Source organism: Sapajus apella, unplaced genomic scaffold, assembly GCF_009761245.1.
Source record: "Sapajus apella isolate SASKATOON/1434 unplaced genomic scaffold, GSC_monkey_1.0 scaffold107, whole genome shotgun sequence".
NCBI lineage: Eukaryota > Metazoa > Chordata > Mammalia > Primates > Cebidae > Sapajus > Sapajus apella.
In genome coordinates this window covers 2,141,834-2,159,548 of record NW_022437047.1, presented here as the reverse complement: position 1 = coordinate 2,159,548, position 17,715 = coordinate 2,141,834, and the positions used below count along the sequence as shown (strand labels likewise).

General features: G+C 55.2%; 1 protein-coding gene across 11 annotated transcripts in view; it reads right to left on the bottom strand.

The window, feature by feature from the left end:
• ZMIZ1 (zinc finger MIZ-type containing 1) overlaps positions 1-17,715 on the bottom strand; it is a 243,388-nt gene that overhangs the window by 24,967 nt on the left and 200,706 nt on the right. For all 11 annotated transcript variants that reach the window (XM_032259200.1, XM_032259210.1, XM_032259205.1 and 8 more), the window contains 2 exons: positions 11,404-11,548; positions 649-763 (listed from right to left, as the gene is read on the bottom strand). In XM_032259200.1, coding sequence (XP_032115091.1) covers positions 649-763; positions 11,404-11,548 — 260 coding nt within the window. The remainder of the gene's footprint in view (positions 1-648; positions 764-11,403; positions 11,549-17,715) is intronic.

Genomic DNA, 17,715 nt, shown 5'->3' with positions numbered 1-17,715 from the left:
TGCTGCTCTGTGAGGACCAAGAGGAACCCGCCCTGCTAGCTCTGGAGGGCGGCAGGAGCTGACGACAAGAGGTCAGCCCAGAGGCTCTCTCCAGGGCCACCGACAGCCCTGAGCTTCCATGTGGCCACAGCCCAGGCTGGCAGAGGTTAGACGGGGGGAGACCCACTGACCAGGCAGAAGAGGAGAGGAAGAAATAGGAAGGAATGAGAGTGAGGTGGGCTTGACCAGGGCGACGGGGGCTAGGGAGTTGTCAGAAGTCCAACGCACAATAGTTCGATGAAATTTAACTCAGGCCATCCATTTAGGGCCAGAGACCTCAGATCTTGGATCCCTGAGGCCAATAACACAGAGAAAATTCTCCTGCTTTCCAGAGCAAATGTGGGCTAGGGAAGAAGCCCTTGCTGTCTGTCAGACAATGCCATTCCCCCAGAAGGGCCCTAGGATGGGGATGGTCCACAGAGGCTGCCCTCCTGAGGTACGTGAGAGCCTGCCAGGGGTAGAGACGTGTCCACAGGTGGGTGTGCCCTGGAAGCTGGTCTTCCCCGCCGGGCAGGGCCTGGGAGGGCGAAAAGGGCTGGTATGGCTCCAAGGGTCAAGGGACACTCCCACCTAGAAGAAGATGTGGCTGAGGGCAGTATAGGGTCTTACCTGGCTCTGGGATGTGTTGGTCACTCCCCAAACCGTGGTGACCACGGAGAGGGAGCCGGGAGGCTGGTTGGTGTTCTGCTGCCAAGGGACAGAGTCGTAGGGGAACGACCCATCACTGCAGAGGGAGACAGAGGGAGATGCTGAGGGCCGGGCAGGCACAGGTTCAGGCGGGCCATGCCCAGCACCCCACCAAGCGACCCGCAGCTCCCAGTCCTGGGTAACCCCCATCTGAGTCAGTTCTGGACCCCCCAGGCCCATCTCAGTGCCCAGTGCACAATGTGCCCTGCATGGTGACAGGCTGTTCAGAAGTGGCCACCTTTCCTTTCCCCTGATCGCTGCGAGAGCTACTTCCACGGCTATGCGTCTCCCCTTAGCCCCAAGTCCACAGCTCATGCAACAGATGAAGTGGTGTGACCTGAGGCCCAATCTGAGCTCCTCCTCTACCTGGGCTCTGACTCCACATGGCTCAGGAAGAGCTTGGGCTCCCCCAAACCACCTTCCCCTCAGAACTGCCCGGTCCCTTCTCAATACAGGTTGGAAGGGTCCAAGTCTGAGGGTATCAGTTCTTCCCTCTGCCTCCCAGCCCTTCACAGCAGGCTGGCTGCCTGGGCCGTGGGAATGCAGGCTTTCTTCCAGCACCCTTCCTTCCCAACCCCCAGCAACGTGGGTACAGGTCTTACTTGCGGTGCACCCTCCCCTGCCCCCACTCCGATCTCTTGTGTACATCCCCCTCGAGTTAATCTCCCTCAAACACCTAAGATGCCTGGCACAATCAAAGACCTTCAGTGGCTTCCAGTGTTTACGAGGCAAAGTCTAAACTCTCACTTAAGAACGACTTACTCCTCTGGTGGACCCCACCCTTCCCTTACCGCACTTTGGCTCTGTCCTCTGGTGGAGCTGCCCCTAAACACTGCCTCTTCTCTACCAACCAGGACCACATTTCCCCCGCTCCCCTCATCAGGTCCAGCGGTACCCAACATATGTGTGGACATCTCCCCAAGGAGCTCCCACACATCAGAAGCAGGGAGTCAGCCTTCAGCCCCACCCCTTGTGCCTAGGCCTAATGAGTGTCCAGGGACACTTCCTACTGACTGTAGGGGTGCACAAGAGTGAAGCCAGCAGATCCCAGAGACGGGCAGTCCATCTCCCAGGAGTGTGGGGCTGAAGCCTCCTCTACCCCTAGAGCCTGCACTGGCTCTCTGGCACCACCTTCTCACCAAGTCACAAAATTCTAGATGTGGAACCAGGAGGAGCAGAAAAGAACCGCACGCATAGCTGTGGCACTGAGGAGGGCTGGGCAATAGGGAAGAGCCTCGTGCCTCTGTCTGGCTTGTGTCTTAGTCACAGGAGACAGCAGATGGCAAAGGCTCTCAGTCACACCTGGAAGACTCGCATCCCAGCTGAGGGGCCAGTCCAGCCCTAGCAGCCGGGCAAGCGGGGATAGAGGTGCTGGGGAGGCACCTCTGGGGATGCAAGGAGCCCAGCCCAGAGGTGAGGCCTTCCCAGAGGGAGGTAGAGGCCTGCGTGACCCATGGGCAGCAGGGACCAGGGCAGCCCAGTCTCATGCTCTGAGCTTTGCCCGGTTGAGCTCTCAGCTATGCTGGTCAAATTGGACGGGCTCCTGCAGAGGTGAGCAGCCTAGAAAGCAGGACAATGCCACTGTCTGCTCATACCTGCCTCTCCCCTGCCTGGAGGCCCTCTCCCCTAGATCTCTCAGCCTGGCCAGCCCCTCGCTGTATGAGATCACTGGAGGGGCCTCCCCCACCCTCCTCATATAAAAGAGCAACTTCTACCCCATGCCGCCTGCCCCTTACCCGGGCATTGAAATTTTTTTTCACAGCACTCCACCACTGTCCTAATTCTGTATTTATTTGATTATTGTCCATCTGCCTCTAGCACAGCTCTGTGATGGCAGAGACAGACCCTGGTGCAAGTTTCTGCACTCAAACTCCTCATCTGTAAAATGGGCATAAGATGATACCTCCACTCTACTCAGTGTTTTCCAACTGCGGGTCACAGAACCTGAGTGGGTGATGACATCCAGCCAGCAGGAGGGAAAAACTATCAAGTAGAAAGTGACGGAGTGTGAGCACAATAAAGATGAGTCTTAGTCCTTGGGTGTCTTGGTTTTATACACAAACACACGTGCACCTTGGGTCAAGGTGTAATATGTGCATTTGTATTGGTCTCGGTCAAATCAGCTCGAACACTGGTTCGGTCGCCTAAGTCTGAAGTGGCTCAAAGAGGAGAATGCAGCCAAAGGGCTTTCCCAGCCGGGCACTGCTCGTGATTTCTGGGGAAACTGCAGGGCTCGCATCTGGAGTAGAGGAGCTGTACTCAGGGCACTCAGCTGGCCAGGCACGATGACGGGTATTGGCCCGTTGGAGACCCAGATGCTTGGGCCAAAGGTGACAGATGGTGACAGACTCTGCTCTCCAGGTGGCGGATTGGAGACGGAGAGCCCAGAGGGAGTGGACAGTGCAGAGAAACACAGGAAAGTAGCAATGCGCCTGCTCCTCAGAGAGGCTGGACTGGAATAGCCTCTGTCTCCCAGGAGGTCACTGGGGACCTGAACACCACCTGGTCCCAGAACTGGCACACCCAAGTCTCACAGGGAGGCTCTACAGGTCACGCTTTTACAAAACAAAGAGGAGACCCCCTGGACACCTGGCGTCCCCAAGGCCCATGTCCTAGGTGTGCTGGGGTCCCTACAACTGAACAAAACCCAAGGCTGAGTGCCTCCTCTGCCCAGGACTTCTGCCCCACCAGTTCCCGCCAACCGCCAGGCTCATGGCCTTCAGACCGAGGTTCCTGTCCTTTGAGAACAGGCCTGGCCAGACTCAGGAAGTGAACCCCCATGGGAACCCCCAGGGGCCAGCAGGGCCCTGCCTGAGACCAGGGAGTGAGCAAGCGCTGCCTCCCCACCTCAGCCGGGGACGCTCCGCAGGCCCACAAACAAGCTCCCAACTGGCCCGCAGCTCCGTGTGTGGGCCTTGCGGGCGGAAACCAGCTTCTTCCTGTTTCGTCCCCTCTGCCCCAAACTTGGTGAGAAGCAAAGCTAACCAATGTTCCCAAACTGGGCACCCCGCTGCCTGGCTGGCAGGTTCGCTGGCGCAGAGCAAAGACGCACACAGGCGTACGGAGGACACGTCCACGCACACACAGGCCCTGCCGGGCGCCGCCCGTGTGCTGGGGAACAGAGGCGCACGCGTGTGGGACGGTCTCAGCACGAGCTTGCCTCCACACGCACCTGCCGCAGACGCAGAAGTGGCAGCCGCACCGACGGGACTGTGACTCATCTCATTCTGGGGGAGACGGGCTTCTGCTGTCTCAGAGAAGGCTCTCGCCCCCGCAGGCCCTCCCAGCAGCCCTGCTGAGGTGATGCCACTGCCTGGACCCGGACGCCACCACCGGGGGAATGCCTGTGCCCAAGGATGAAGGGCCAGCCAGACCCCTGGGCTGCTACCAGAAAGGCAGGGCCTGGCTGGGATGGGAGGAGGGTCTGGAGAGTGCCTAAGAGCCCTTCTCCCCGCCCCTCCCCCGGCAAGCATAGCTTAACCTGCAGACATGCTTGGCCTGGTCACAGGTGCCTGGCATTTTTTAATAATTCTGCCCTACTCTGTACGACCCTAATCCAGCATGTCCTGCCCCCTGTCACACACACCATAAGCTGCTTCCAGCCACATTCCTGTCCAGCCAAAACTGCCCTGACAATCCTGCTCCACCCACAGAAGCATCAAAGCCAGAAGCCACCTGCAGTGTCAGCGGCCACCGTTCAGCTTGGGAAGCGCTCCCAAATACCGGGGCCTCTGTGCCTGTTCTCAGGCTGGCAAGTTCCATTCCATCTTGAAAATGCCATCCATGCTTTCCAGGCTCTTCCAAAGGCCACCTCCTCTGGGAAGCCCTTGCCCAAGGTACTGAACTCCAATGGCTCTTCGCATTCCTGGCAGGAGTGAGAACCCTCTGCCTTCTCCCTTCTGCCTCAGGAGCTGTCACCAAGCTCTTGTGCTCCCTGGGCCGGGCATGTTGTTTTCACATACCCATAGGGCTCAGGAAGCCTTTGACAAACAAAAAAGTGTGGCTGGGAGAAAGCGCCTCTTTGCACTCCTCTTCGGAGGGATGCTAAATGTGCATGTGCCCATTTCGTTAAGCCTGACACTCGACCACCTACACAGGGTGCCTGTGGCCACGTAGCCACTGGGGCCCAGGAAGTGAGAGAAGGACACAGGGGGAAGCGATGAAGCCACTGCTCACTCTCTGTATGCCTCAGCAACCTCATCTGTGAAATGGGGCTGATTCAGCCCCTCCCTTCGAAGGCTGCCGTGAGGATTAAGTGTAAATGCCTAATAAGTGTGAGGCTTGGACACCCTGAAACTGTTGGCTGCCGCTGTTGCTGTTGTTCTGATTTACTGAGAGACTTCTAGATGCAAGGAATTCTGTGAAGTGGTCTTCACTTAACTCATTCGGTGCCCTATTAAGTGGGCCCCACAGATGCCCGTCTTAGAAGCTGGGGCTCACAGAGGTAGCAGAGCCAGTCATGGGCGAGGCTGCCAGGTCACTGGACTGTATCAGGCTACCACGGTCTTAGGAACTTAGGATCCAGCAAGGCAGCGTTCCCTGTCCAGTGATGGCCACTAGGAAAGGGAGGCCACTAGAGGCCACCGAGAAGCCACAAGAATTCCAAGAAGGGCTGCATCTTCCTGGAGGTTCTTGGGGAAGTTGCCTAGCATGAAGGGACAGGACGGGGGTAAAGACAGGCCTCAAAGGCCAGCTCTAGAGAAAATCCAAATCGTCTTCCAGGAAATAACTTCTTTATACACTAAAATCATCTGCTTTGACTTGGACTGGGTGTGCTGGCAAAAATTCAGGGACCCCTTTTGAGGTTAATATTCAACCTACAGACGGAAGCCCACCGAGAGAGGTTCCCTCTGTGGGCTCTGGTGTTACACTCTTTTTGGGGTCAAACTCTGGCTCTGCCACTGAAGCTTTCTGTGGCCTTGGACATGTTACTTTCAGTCAGCCTCAACGTTCTCATCTGTAAGGTGGGCCTAACACTTTTCTAGGAGGAAACATGAGAAAAAAGTAAAGTTTAGCACAGAACCTGGGAGAGAGACCCTGCTCAACTGTACTTATACCTCCCTCCCCTGTTCTCCAGCCAGCCATAGCATAGCTACCCCTGTTCACTTGAGGATACAGTGAAAGTGGCTTAGGAATTCTTCCAATATGCTACCAATGGGAGGCGCCATTTTCATTCCTGCCTGTCAACTAGAAAGAATGTGTTTCCCAAGCCTCCGAGACTTTCTTTTCTTCTGCCTTCTCTTCTCCAGCCAGCAAACTTCTATCTATACTTCAAAGCCCAGCGTGCATACTCCCTTGAAGGACTCTCCTCAGCAGAACCAAGGACATTTTCCTCTGTTCCCTCAGCACTTCTCTCACAGGTTTTACAGAGAGCTCTCTGCACTGCAGTCACAGTAGACAGTTTACACGTCTGTACCAGCTCCACGGGCACCGCTCGAGGTTTTGCTGAACCTGAGAAAACGAGCACAGCCTGGGATAAGGCAGTGATGAGTCCTGGCTCCTGCGTACCCGCCGTGTGTGTGTGTGTGTGTGCAGCATCTACACACACATTCATGGAAGGAAAGCAGGGGGAGGGCTAAGTTATTTCCTCCCTTGCACTTGTAATAGCTGCTTTATTTGGGAGAAATAACCAATTCCCATTAAGGGTACTGTCAGACCTTAATTAATTTCCCTGATCCAACCATATTGGTCCTGTCTCCATGCTAGGCTGTAGTGTTACCGCTAATGAAATGCCAAGCCAGTGAGGAGCTGAAGCTCCCACCCTCTTTAATTTAGGGAAACCATTAACAACGTTCTCCATCATCACCATTACTGGGGCCTATTTCCTCCCCTCCCTGCGGTGAAACCTAGAGAGGAACTTGTGCAGCTAACTGCATATTAGAGGGTGTTAAAATTTTTCAATGGGAACGAGGAAAGGAAAAGATCCTTTACATCTTGGCCATCTGGAGCTGATGGTACAGCGATTTGTGGGTCTTTTAATTCTCCCCTTTCCTTGTTTTTTGTTTTAAAAATGTTCTTGGGGCAAGAAGGGCCCCTAATAGAAACTGAGCTTTGGTGAAGCTATGCAAAAATGAGCTAAAAATGACAGCTGTGGAGACGGTGGGATGTGGCTTTTGATAGACCACCTTCTTTCCTGTCTGGCCGTAAATGAGCACCTAAGACTTTAATGGCACCCGGCTGAGGGGCACGGGAATAATGACCAGTCCGCGGGCTCCCAGTGTGCCAGGCTCTGCAACAAGCACACAACTGCCCCTGCTGTTATTCCCCCTCTACAGATGAGGAAACCAAGGCACAAGGAGGGTAAGTCACTGGCGGGCTACCCAGCTAGAATATGGCCCGGCTGAAACTCAAGGCCTGGCAACCTGGCTCCAGGGCCTGTGTCCCCACCTGCTATACCCAGGGGACGACAGGGGTCCTCCCACCCAGAAGCCTCTCTGTTGGGGTCTGTAAATCCCGCACCTGGAAGGAGGAGGATGGCACCTCTCAATCTTGGAGGCTTCCCCAGCCCCAGTGAGTTTTGATTGTAATCAAATTAACAGCATAAATAAGATTTATTAGGCTCTTAATTACCTTTGCAACACTGATTTGCATAAGGACAATGTGCTAATCACAAATGGCTTTTTTAACCACTCATTAAAAATCTGGAAGAAGGCAGAAAGACTTCATTGGCTTCAAGTGCAGGTCACTGCAGGGACTTGGAAGGTGTCCTACTTGCCCAGCCGCTGGTCCCAGACCTTGCCAGGCCTCTCCGGCCACCTTCTCTTGTATAGCATCCTGGGCATCTGTGAGTATAGATGGCAGCCCCACTGCAGCCAGTGATGAGGACAAAACAGGGAGCAAGGCTACAGCCTTTCACAAACTGAGGATAATTACTATTCCTCGTCACCACTCTCACCCTCAGAAATGGCTGCGGGGCTGTGGCAGCCTGACCCTTTCCTGACATACTGCTCATGTAGCGTCATGTCCCCCATCAGCGGGGAACCATGAGGCCAAGGGGTCAAAGGCCTTGCTGGGAGGCATAGCGTCCACGTGGAAGAACGCAGGCCCTGTCTCACAGCCTCATGCCGCAGCACCAAACCTCTGCAGCCTGCAGCAGACATGACTTTGACACCCGAGCTCTCCAAATATGACAATCACCAGGGACCCTCTAGGCATCTGCCGTCCCTAAGGGCAGGGCGGGGCTGCAAGTGTCCAGGCTCCAGGTTCCCTCGTCCTCACCCATTTGTCTTCAGAGCCTCAGACAAGGACCCAGAGCCTTCAAACAGCCAGATACCAGCAGGCATCAAATCTCAACTGTTCTAGCACACCCAAGCTCACCTCTGGCTCAATGTCTCCTAATGAAAAGGCAAAAAGAGCTTCCTTCCCCCAAGCCATTCAATAGAATTGTGGAGGATGATGGACTAAAACAGTTTGCTAATTGTGAAAGTGCTCAGCTTTCTTTTCCATTGTTTGGGAAATTGCATTGAGGACTTACGAGGTGATGGACCCCGCTGGAGTTTCCCTGGAAATGAGGAATGTATCCTTTGTGAAATTCATAAAGGTTGCAAGGAGAGAGAGTGTAACTTTCAAGTGCCCAACCACAGCGTGTCCTCAGAACAGCCTGGGGCTTGGAGAAGGAGCACAGGCTATAAAAAGGGAAACAGGTGAGCTATGGATCAGAACAGTAGATGACCCTCTTCCAAAAAGACCCTCCGAATTGGGTTAACAACTAGATACCTACCACCTTGTTGACCCTGAAGGACCAGCTGAACAGCAGAGCACTGTGTGCTACTTATTGTCGTGCTACGCCCTTTACTGGTTGTGTATTCTGGGGCAAGTCACTTTCCTACTTGGCCCAGTTTCCCTTCCAATTCCGCCATTCAAAGTGTGGGATATTGTCTACCAGCCCCACCACCTCCCTGTGCTCCCACGAGGAAGCCTCGCTCCACGGGACCGACTGGTTAGCCACCAGTACTCAGCGAGTCTTTCAGCCCACATGGCTTTCCTTTCTCTGACAGACTATCCAAGGCCCAAAGACTAAGTGACAGCCTGGTCTTCAAGCTCTCAGACCACCAGCTTTGCATTCTCAGTCATTCTGCTGGACCTACAGAGAGCTGAGGCCATGGTGGAGGAGGCAGCAGGGAACTGGGTGCTGGCCAGTGGCATAGCATTTCTTAGGAAAGCCAGATTGACTTCATAGAATGTACCCACCCCTCCCAGCCCAAGTCCTTCAAGGTCAAGACTCCCATCCTCTGGGCAGCCTTCTGACAGTCAGCCCTGTCTATCTTCCTCCTTCTAAATCCCAAAGCCAAGTCTGCCTATCAATGAACCCTAGCCCTGCCCTGCTCTGCCAGATTACAATGTGGCCTCATTGAGTTTTATTTCCCCAACTACCTCGAGGCCACTCCTCAAGCACAGACACATCTCATCTCTGTTTAACCCCAGGACTGAACAACCTCGTGCCTTAGCTGGCAAAGAGCTGGCCGAGATCCAGATCTGTGGCACTTTGTGGCCAAACAATCATGGTCAAGCAGGTCTGAGGCTGGTCTCTAGTGGGGAACCGCAGGGCTCTGGCCCACCATCAGCAACAACTCTACTAAAATGACTTGGAGGACAGAAGCTTGGGAAGGTCATAAGACGTGGGATGATGAGAGGAGGATGAGTCTGGAGGGATGGACAGCTGGGCTAGAATTAATAAGGTACAGCTTCCCGAGGGCAACTGCGAGGTATGCTGCTCAAGTGAATGCAGCTGCAGCCTGTACTCAGGGGCTTGGTTCAGATGAAGACAAACTGTGGCTTTTAGCAAAAGGTACGCAGAGGGAGGCGGAGGCAGGTTTTGTCTCTCTGGAGCAGCGGTCCTTAACCAAGGGTGAGACTCCCCTCAAATGTGGGAGGGTACTTTTGTTATGACCATGCTTAGGGGAGGAAGGCAGTCATCAGAAGAATGGAGTGGGATTAACCAAGGGGTGGGCATTAAAAAAAAAGAGAGAGAATGGAGTGGGCAGGGACCAAGACGCTAAATGCCCGCAAAGTCCTGCACCATAAAAAAATCACTGTGTCAGACAGGTGCAGTGGCGAATGCTTGTAATCCCAGCATATCGGGAGGCTGAGGTGGTAGGATTGTTTGAAGCCAGGAGTTCGAAACGAGCCTGGGCAACATAGTGAGATGCTGTCTCCACAAAAATTAAAAAGAAATAGCCAGGTGTGGTGGCAGGCAGCTATGCTTCCAGCTACTCAGGATACTGAGGTAGGAGGATTGCTTGAGCCAAGGAGGTGGAGGCTGCAGAGAGCTATGAGAAAGCCATTGCATTCCAGCCTGTCCAACAGGGCGGGACTCTGTCTTTTAAAAATAATAGGCCGGCATGGTGGCTCACACCTATAATCCCAGCACTTTAGGAGGCTGAGGCAGGTGGCTTGCTTGAGCTTAGGAGTTCAAGACTAGCCTGGGCAACCCCATCTCTAATAAAAATACAAAAAATTAGCCGGGGTGGTGGTGGATGCCTGTGGTCCCAGCTACTTGGGACGCTGAGGTGGGGAGGATCACTTGAGCCCAAGGGGCGGAGGCTGCAGTGAGCTGAGACGGAGCCACTGGGTGACAGAACCATATCCTGTCTCAAAAACAATAATATTAATAAGAAAAAAATTATCCTGTGAAAATGCACTCAGAAACACTGCCACAGAAGGGGGGCTTGGATCTGCTCAGCAACCAGACCCAGGGTCCAAGGAGGCAGTACCCTGGGTGGTGGTGGGCTTGCTATGGTACAAAGGGCTTATGACTGAGGCAGGCAACCGCATGTCAGGGGCGATGGGGCCCAGGCAGGGCACTGGACATGATGAGCACTAAGGTCCTTTCCAGCTCAGAAAGTCAACAAGCCTCTAATTTGATTTATAAAGCGTGGCTGACACCCGAGCTCCCGGCAGCGCCTCGATGGTGCGACCCAGGTCTGCCTGCAGCGTGCTCTGGGCTGTGGGTCCCTCAGTCAGGCTGGATAATGAGAGCCGCGCTCTGACTGCAAATGCACCTCCTGATCATTAGCGGGGACACGCGAAGGGGAGAGCAGACAGCATGACAGGCCCTGTTGTTGCAGGGTCAGCCTGCAGAGTGCTCAGAGAGCGCATCCCCAGCTCAGCAAGGGACTCGAAAGATAATTAACTGGGGGAATTGCCAGTCCTGGCCACGTGCTCCTTCTGAGGCTGGCGCAGGTGGACTGGACAATCCCTTGGTGCTGGTAGCCTCCAGCAAGCCCATTCCTGCCTGTGACCCTGGGCTTCTGGCGGACCCAGCCCAGTGTCACTTGGCTCCAGGGTGGCTGGCCTGGGCTGGTTCTGTCCCCATCTTGGCTGAAACCACCAGCCCCATGGGCCTTCCTGAGACCCCTGTCAACCCCTGGTTTCTCTGGGTTTGCCCAACATCCTGGTCAAGAAAGAGGGAAGGTGCTGAGCTCAGAATTTCTAACATTTTGCCAGATGCCTAGAACCTGAAGAAAAACAGCCCCCACCAAAGTGACAAACTCAATGCTTTCAAGCTGTTTGAGAGGGACAAACAGGGCTCGCCCATGAAGATGCAAAAACAACTGCACCTTAGCAAATGCAGCGACCTCATGGTTGCAGAGGGCCTACCCCAGAGACACGTCCAAGGAGATCTGAGACCCAAGGCTGTCTGCTCAGTGCCTGCCCCCATGGCACCCACCCACTTACCTGTGCGACAGAGTGGGTTTCATGGAGCTCATGGAGCTGAGGGGGTGCTGCATGGGGAGTTTCCCAGGGGGGTCACTCTGGCGGCTCTTCTGATGTCGGAGCAGCAGCAGGCGGCCTAGCTCTTCGCACCAGGAGGACAGCAGGGCTGCAGGAAGGACGGCACGGTCAGTGGGTGCTTGTTCATCATACCTTGCCACACCAAGATCCCTCCCCGCCCTTCCCAGACTGGGTGCTATCCATGCTGGCTTTGCTCCCAGATTCGTGCGACAGCAGAAGACTCACTCAGCCTTCTTGGGAGGCCTCAGTGTTCTCAACTGTAAAATGGGACTGACACCCTTGCATTAACAGCAGGTCAGAGGAGGGCCTGTCGTAATGGCTGCATGCGGGAAGTACTGGTCGGAGGCAGCAAAGAGGGGGAGAGTCAGGATGATGGAAGGGGTGGCAGAGATGGTGCCAAGGGGAAACCGGAGGGGTGAGGGGGCCTGGCACAGACCGTGAGTCAGGGCAAGCTCAGCAGCTGCCCGCCACCCCAGATCTCTCAGGGAAGCCCACCCCCTCGCACTTTGATCAGAGGCGAATCGTGGTTTCTCCCCATGGGTAGGCTCAAAAATCACAAGGTTTGAACAAAATCTGTAGCCGCCTTAGAATCTGTTGATAACCCAGGAGTGTCTGCAGGGCTGCTCCTGAAACTCCCGCCCAGAAACTGCCCCCTAGCACACACCTCCTGGTCATACCCACAATTGGTCCCTGCTCTGCTGGGCACAAATGCATGGGGAGACAAAGGGTGTCCAGAGCAGAGGATGGCTGGGGTGTTGAGGGGCCAAGCAGGAGACAGCAGGGGTGCCCAAGGCAGGAGCCTGGAGCAGCCGTGCATGTCCAGGCTGAGAGAGCTCCATGTGAACTGGGGGCTGGGAAAACTGCCATTTTCTTTCATTGTTCACTGTCCCTATGTGGCCACAGGAGCCAAAAGCGCCCCCTAGGCCAGCGTGTCTCAGCTTGGACTCTGGCCAGCGTGTCTTAGCTGGCCTGTCTTCCTGAAGTACACGACGAAGCTGGGGGCTGGGGGAACTGGAAGGCTGCGCTCCGTCACCATCTTGCTGTTGGACTCCAGAAGCCCACAGACACTCTCTGATCCTCAGTTTGCCTGGAGGTAAAAAGGAGTAACGACTGGTGCCCTGGCTTCCTCCCAGGCTGCAGGGAGGGACAGATGGGGAACTGCTGGGTCTGTGGGACTGCTGGATGAAGGGTGGCCACACCTCAGCCGAGGCCCTACTCCTGCTGAGTGATCTAGGCATTCTGGAAGCAGTCAATGGGCAAGAGTGGCCAGGCATCTTTTGAATCACAACTGCTCAGCACGCGGCTGGGTGCAAAGCCGAGTCTGCACTTCAAGGGGCTCCCATCTGGATGCTGTAAAACGTGCCTCTGCACCCTTTTTTCTCGACCATCCAGGACATCATTAGCTATTATTATCCTCATTCTACAGATGAGCAGACGGGGCCTGGGCAGACAAAGCTGCTCACAGTAGCCACAGCCAGAGTCGGCAGGAACAGAGACGGTGCTCCTGCCCTTGGCCCCACGCCCTGGTGGTAGAGCCCGAGGCAGGACCAGAAGGTGGGGAGGAGATGAAAGCCTTCAGAAGGCAAAATCCTAGGTGTTCATGGCCCTCCAGCCCCTCTGAGTCAATAAGGAACCCCTGAGGCGTCTTCTGTGTCACCACGTTCAGCTGGCAGTGGTAGAAGACATCCATATGCACGATGACAGGAAGGGGCTGGGCAGATTGCCACCCCAAGCCACCCAGACAGGGTTCTGTCAGCCCAAGGCCCCAAGAAGACGCCAGGGCCACTTGCTCCATTTGCTCAGCTTGTGTGGTGCACAAAGACGCCCAACCAAGGAGGCAAGCAGGGGCTATGGTCCCCAAGGGGGCCCCTGCTTCTCCCTCCAGGAGGGGGCCCAGTAGATGAGCTAAGTCTTAAAAGATGTATTCTGCCTCTCTGTGGGGTCACCTTGTTACCACCCTCAAAAGGAGGACAGTATCAGAGAAGAGGCACTCTCCCCTGGCATGTACATCTGCCCAGAAACTGGCAAATACGCCTGTGGGGGTGTCCAGCACACATCTGCTGTAGCTGGAGAGGCAGCCTATTCAGGGAGGCCAGGACAGACAAAAACCAGCCTCCAGCCCACTCCATCCTTCTCCCAGGCCCCTAGGTACCGCCTCTTGTGCGGGGGCACTGGGCATCTGGAAACTCATTTGCACTCCAAGCACGAGGCCTGCTGGATTGCAGCGATGGAGGGATCGCTCCACTGCCAGCACAAAGGACGGCCGCAGATGGTGCCGCCTGCTGCCCACCCCACCACTCCCAACCCTCACTCCTCCTGGGGGCCGGCCCGCCATGCAGGGGGCGGAGGCACCACGGGGGAATCAGGGCTTTCCTCCAATGTCACGGGCCACCCCCTGCTCGGCCAAGGACAGCCCTTGTCCTCCTGCCCCTAGAGAAGTGGTTTCCATAAAGGGAATAAAGGCAGGCTGGCTGCGCGGCAGGGCCTGGCTGTACAGTCTGGCATGCCACAAACAGGCATGATATGTGGATCAGACAGCCATAAAGGCCATGCTCCTACAACCAAGAGGTGGTGAAAGGATGGGGAGGCACGATCCCTCACCCCTGAGGCTGGTGAGCACAGAGGCCATGCTGGCAGCCCCATGCAGGGCGGTGGACCTTGTGTGTGTTCTCCTCATAGTGCAAACCAACACAAGTTGTTCTGAGGTAAACGTGGCAACACACGGGAATTTGCAGCCAAAAAGGGAGTCTGGGCACTGTCAGAGAACCAGGAGGGCCAGCAGGAACAGACAGAGGCAGGCAGGGGATTACGCAAGGACAGAGAGTGACACCAGCTGGGCGGGTGTCTGGATGCGCCTGGATCTTGGCCATCACTCACACATTCTGTACCGGGAACCCTGTCTGCTCTGATTAGGCGGGTCTGGCCTGCCTGCCTCTCTGACCTGCATGCCTTTGGTCTGTGCACTTGCTAGGACAGCACAAATAGTCCCCGGGTGAGCGGGAGAGACGGGAGGACCTGGTGTGGCATGCCCAGAGCATACCAGGCAATGGGAGGGCAGTTTCAGTCCTGACTTGAGCCCCTCTCTGCTGCAGGGAAGGTCAGGAGTGCTTTCTGCCTGGGCAACCAACATGGCCAGCCTGTCCCTTTGTCCTGTGGGCCCCACTTACCGGTGGTAAGAGGGCTGGCCCCAAAGGCCCCTTTTCACACAGAGGGCTCCAACTTTCAAATTAAAACAGCAGCTAGAACTCAATGTCCCTTTCCTCATTTATAAAGTACAGCATGCTTGGGCCCAGGACAGCCTTGGCCAGTACATGTGACTGCCTCTCTCCCGCAGACAGGCGGTGGCTGGCCTCCTGCCTGGTGCTCCCACGGCCGGAGCCCCATGTACACATCACTTGCACAGCTGTCGAATGCCATTAGACCCACGGCCACCCTCCAAGGGGCTAAGCAATTGGCAGTGAGATACTCCAAAGCCTGCCAAGGGGTGTGGAGAGGAATTGTAGTTCCACGTGCAAACTTTCTGGGCCCCTTCCAATCTGGGGTGTCAACATGGGGAGGCCTTCTGCCTGTTAGAAACCAAGAAGCAGGGGCTGGGCGTGATGGCTCACAGCTGTAATCACAGCACATTGGGAGGCTGAGGCAGGCAGATCACTTGAGGTCAGGAGTCCGAGACTAACCTGGCTAACATAGTAAAACGCTGTCTCTACTAAAAATACAAAAATTAGCCAGCCGTGGTAGCCAGCACCTGTAATCTCAGCTACTCAGGAAGCTGAGGCACAAGAATTGCTTGAACTCGGGAGGTGGAGGCTGCAGTGATCTGAGATTGTGCCACTGCCCTCCAGCCTGGGCAACAGAGAGAGACTCCATTCCCCTCCAAAAAAGAAAGAAAGAAAAAAGAAAAGAAACGAAGAAGTGGGAGGGGCTATTGGGAGCAGAAGTTCAGCCACAGAAAGGGGGTCGGGTCAGGAGGTGGCCTGTGGAGCTGGCTACAGGAGGCCCATGGGACCACCCCCTCCTGGAGCTGACAATGTGGTTATGGCAGTACCCACTGCCCCTTTCCTCCAACAAGATCTCTGATGGGGAACTGCCTTCGTTGGGGGAGGAGAAACAGAGGCACAACAGCCTGGAAATGCACCACTTCTGACCCCTAAACAAATCCCCTCCCTGCCATCACTCAAGGCAGCAGGTTCTTAACAAGCAGGTGCTGAGCTGGGTGCAGGTACCCCAGAAACTGGGCTCTCAGGCTCCTCACCAAGCCCCCATCCCCTGTCATCCTCTCCAGCCTGCCCAGGGGCTGGTGCCAAGGACCTTGGGGCCTTCTAGCTCACCTCGTGGTGATCACAGCTGGGGCTGGGACAGCACCAGGGAATCGTTCCAGACCCCAACTGCCAATGCTGAGCCTTAATCAAGATTTCCAAGCACTCCTCAAGTGTCTCAGCGAAAAACGTGCAAGCATGCACCACCCCATCCGTCTAAAGTGAACCCACTGGGCTCCCCCATCCCTCCAAACTGCATCCTTGTGACCAGACTCCCTCACCTCGATCCATTCTCACTTTCGGTATCAAGGTGTTCTATCACTCGTCCAACCTTCATTCAACAAATGGCTGCCGAGCACCTACTGTGTGCTGGTGGTATTGCAGTGAAACAGGTGAGGCCGTCATCCCTGCTGAACCCTCACATGGCCCCCACCACTGAGTCCAAACCACTTAAGATGACATGCAAAGCTCCGCAGGCTGGAAGGAAGCCTCGGCGCCCATCTCTCCTGACCTCAGCAGGCAGCTGCCACCCTGTGGTTCAGGGCAAGGGACTCTGAAAGTCTGGATTCGAAACCTTATTATTCCCTTAACAGCTATGTGACCTTGGACAAATGACACCACCTCTCTGGGCTTCAGTTTATCTGCCAAATGTTAATGCGGGTTATTGTGTTTTTTTTTTTTTTTTTTATTTGTTGAGACAGTCTTGCTCTGTTGCCCAGGCTGGAGTGGAGTATCTCGATCTTGGCTCACTGTAACCTCTGCCTCCTGCGTTCGAGCCATTCTTGTGCCTTAGCATCCCCAGTAGCTGGGACTACAGTTGTGTGCCACCATGCCCCGCTAATTTTTTTATGTGTGTATATTTTGGTAGAGACAGTTTTGCCATGTTGGCCAGGCTGGTTTTGAACCCTTGGCCTCACGCAATCTGCTCACCTTGGCCTCCTAAAGTATTGAGATTACAAGCGTGAGCCACGAAGCCCGGCCTTATTATGCTATTGGATGACATGAACACCTACAAAGTGTTTAAAAGCATCTGGCGTGCAGTTAGCACAAAGTACGTGTCAGCACTGTGTGTGTTCTGCTTGTAGCAGGCAAGAAAGAGTCTTCCAGAGAGGTGGTGGTCTCTTATTTGTAAGCCCCTTCTGCCCAGCAGCTCCGGGCCCACCTCTCTATGCGCCGGCCCCAAAAGACACCTCACAATTTCATGCCTCTTTCCTTACAGAGCTTGCACTTCTTCAAAGCTCATCTCTAAGGGTGCTTCCTCCAGTTTCCCATCTATACAATGGGATTAGCAGGAGCTGCCTGCTTCACAGAGTGGATATGGCATGTAAATTAGTGTTGCCAACCAATCCCAGTGATATCCAAGCAGAAGGCAGAAAGCCTGCAGAGCGGGCAGAGGGCCAAGGACCATCACCAACCCCTGAAACCCTATACCCACCTCTGCATCCCATAACACTGGGAGAGCTGTTGAGGCATAGCCTGAAACATACCCACAAGACCTGATCCCAGTTGTCCCTGTTACTGTGTGACACCTGAGCAAGGGACTTCATCTTCTTGCACCTCAGTTTCCTCATCTCCTAGGGCAGCCATACAGATGGGACTGCGTTACCTTCATGAAGCACAGGGGAGGCAGGCACACAGTCGAAGCTCTGCATGTGTTCGTTACACCACGGCAGGCCTTACTGCCTCAGTCAGCAGAGAAGTGACCAACAGGATGGTCCTGGGACCTTGCGTCTCTGCTTCTGATCACAGAGCAGAGGGCGAGACAAGGGCCTGGGCAGGCATGAAGCTCCAGAAGTTCATGGAGATGGTGGGGGCCCTGAGCAGGTGAGCAGGCCTGCGTGCTCACTCAGCACACTCGTTCCCCGGCCTCCCTCCGAGCTGCCTAGGGGTAGAATGAGGACATCGAGTGTCCTACTCTGAGACACAGGAAGCAAAAATCAATTCCCCATTTGGAGGCAGCTGTGCCTCTGCTTCAGCTGGTGGCAAGGCGCTGGTGGCC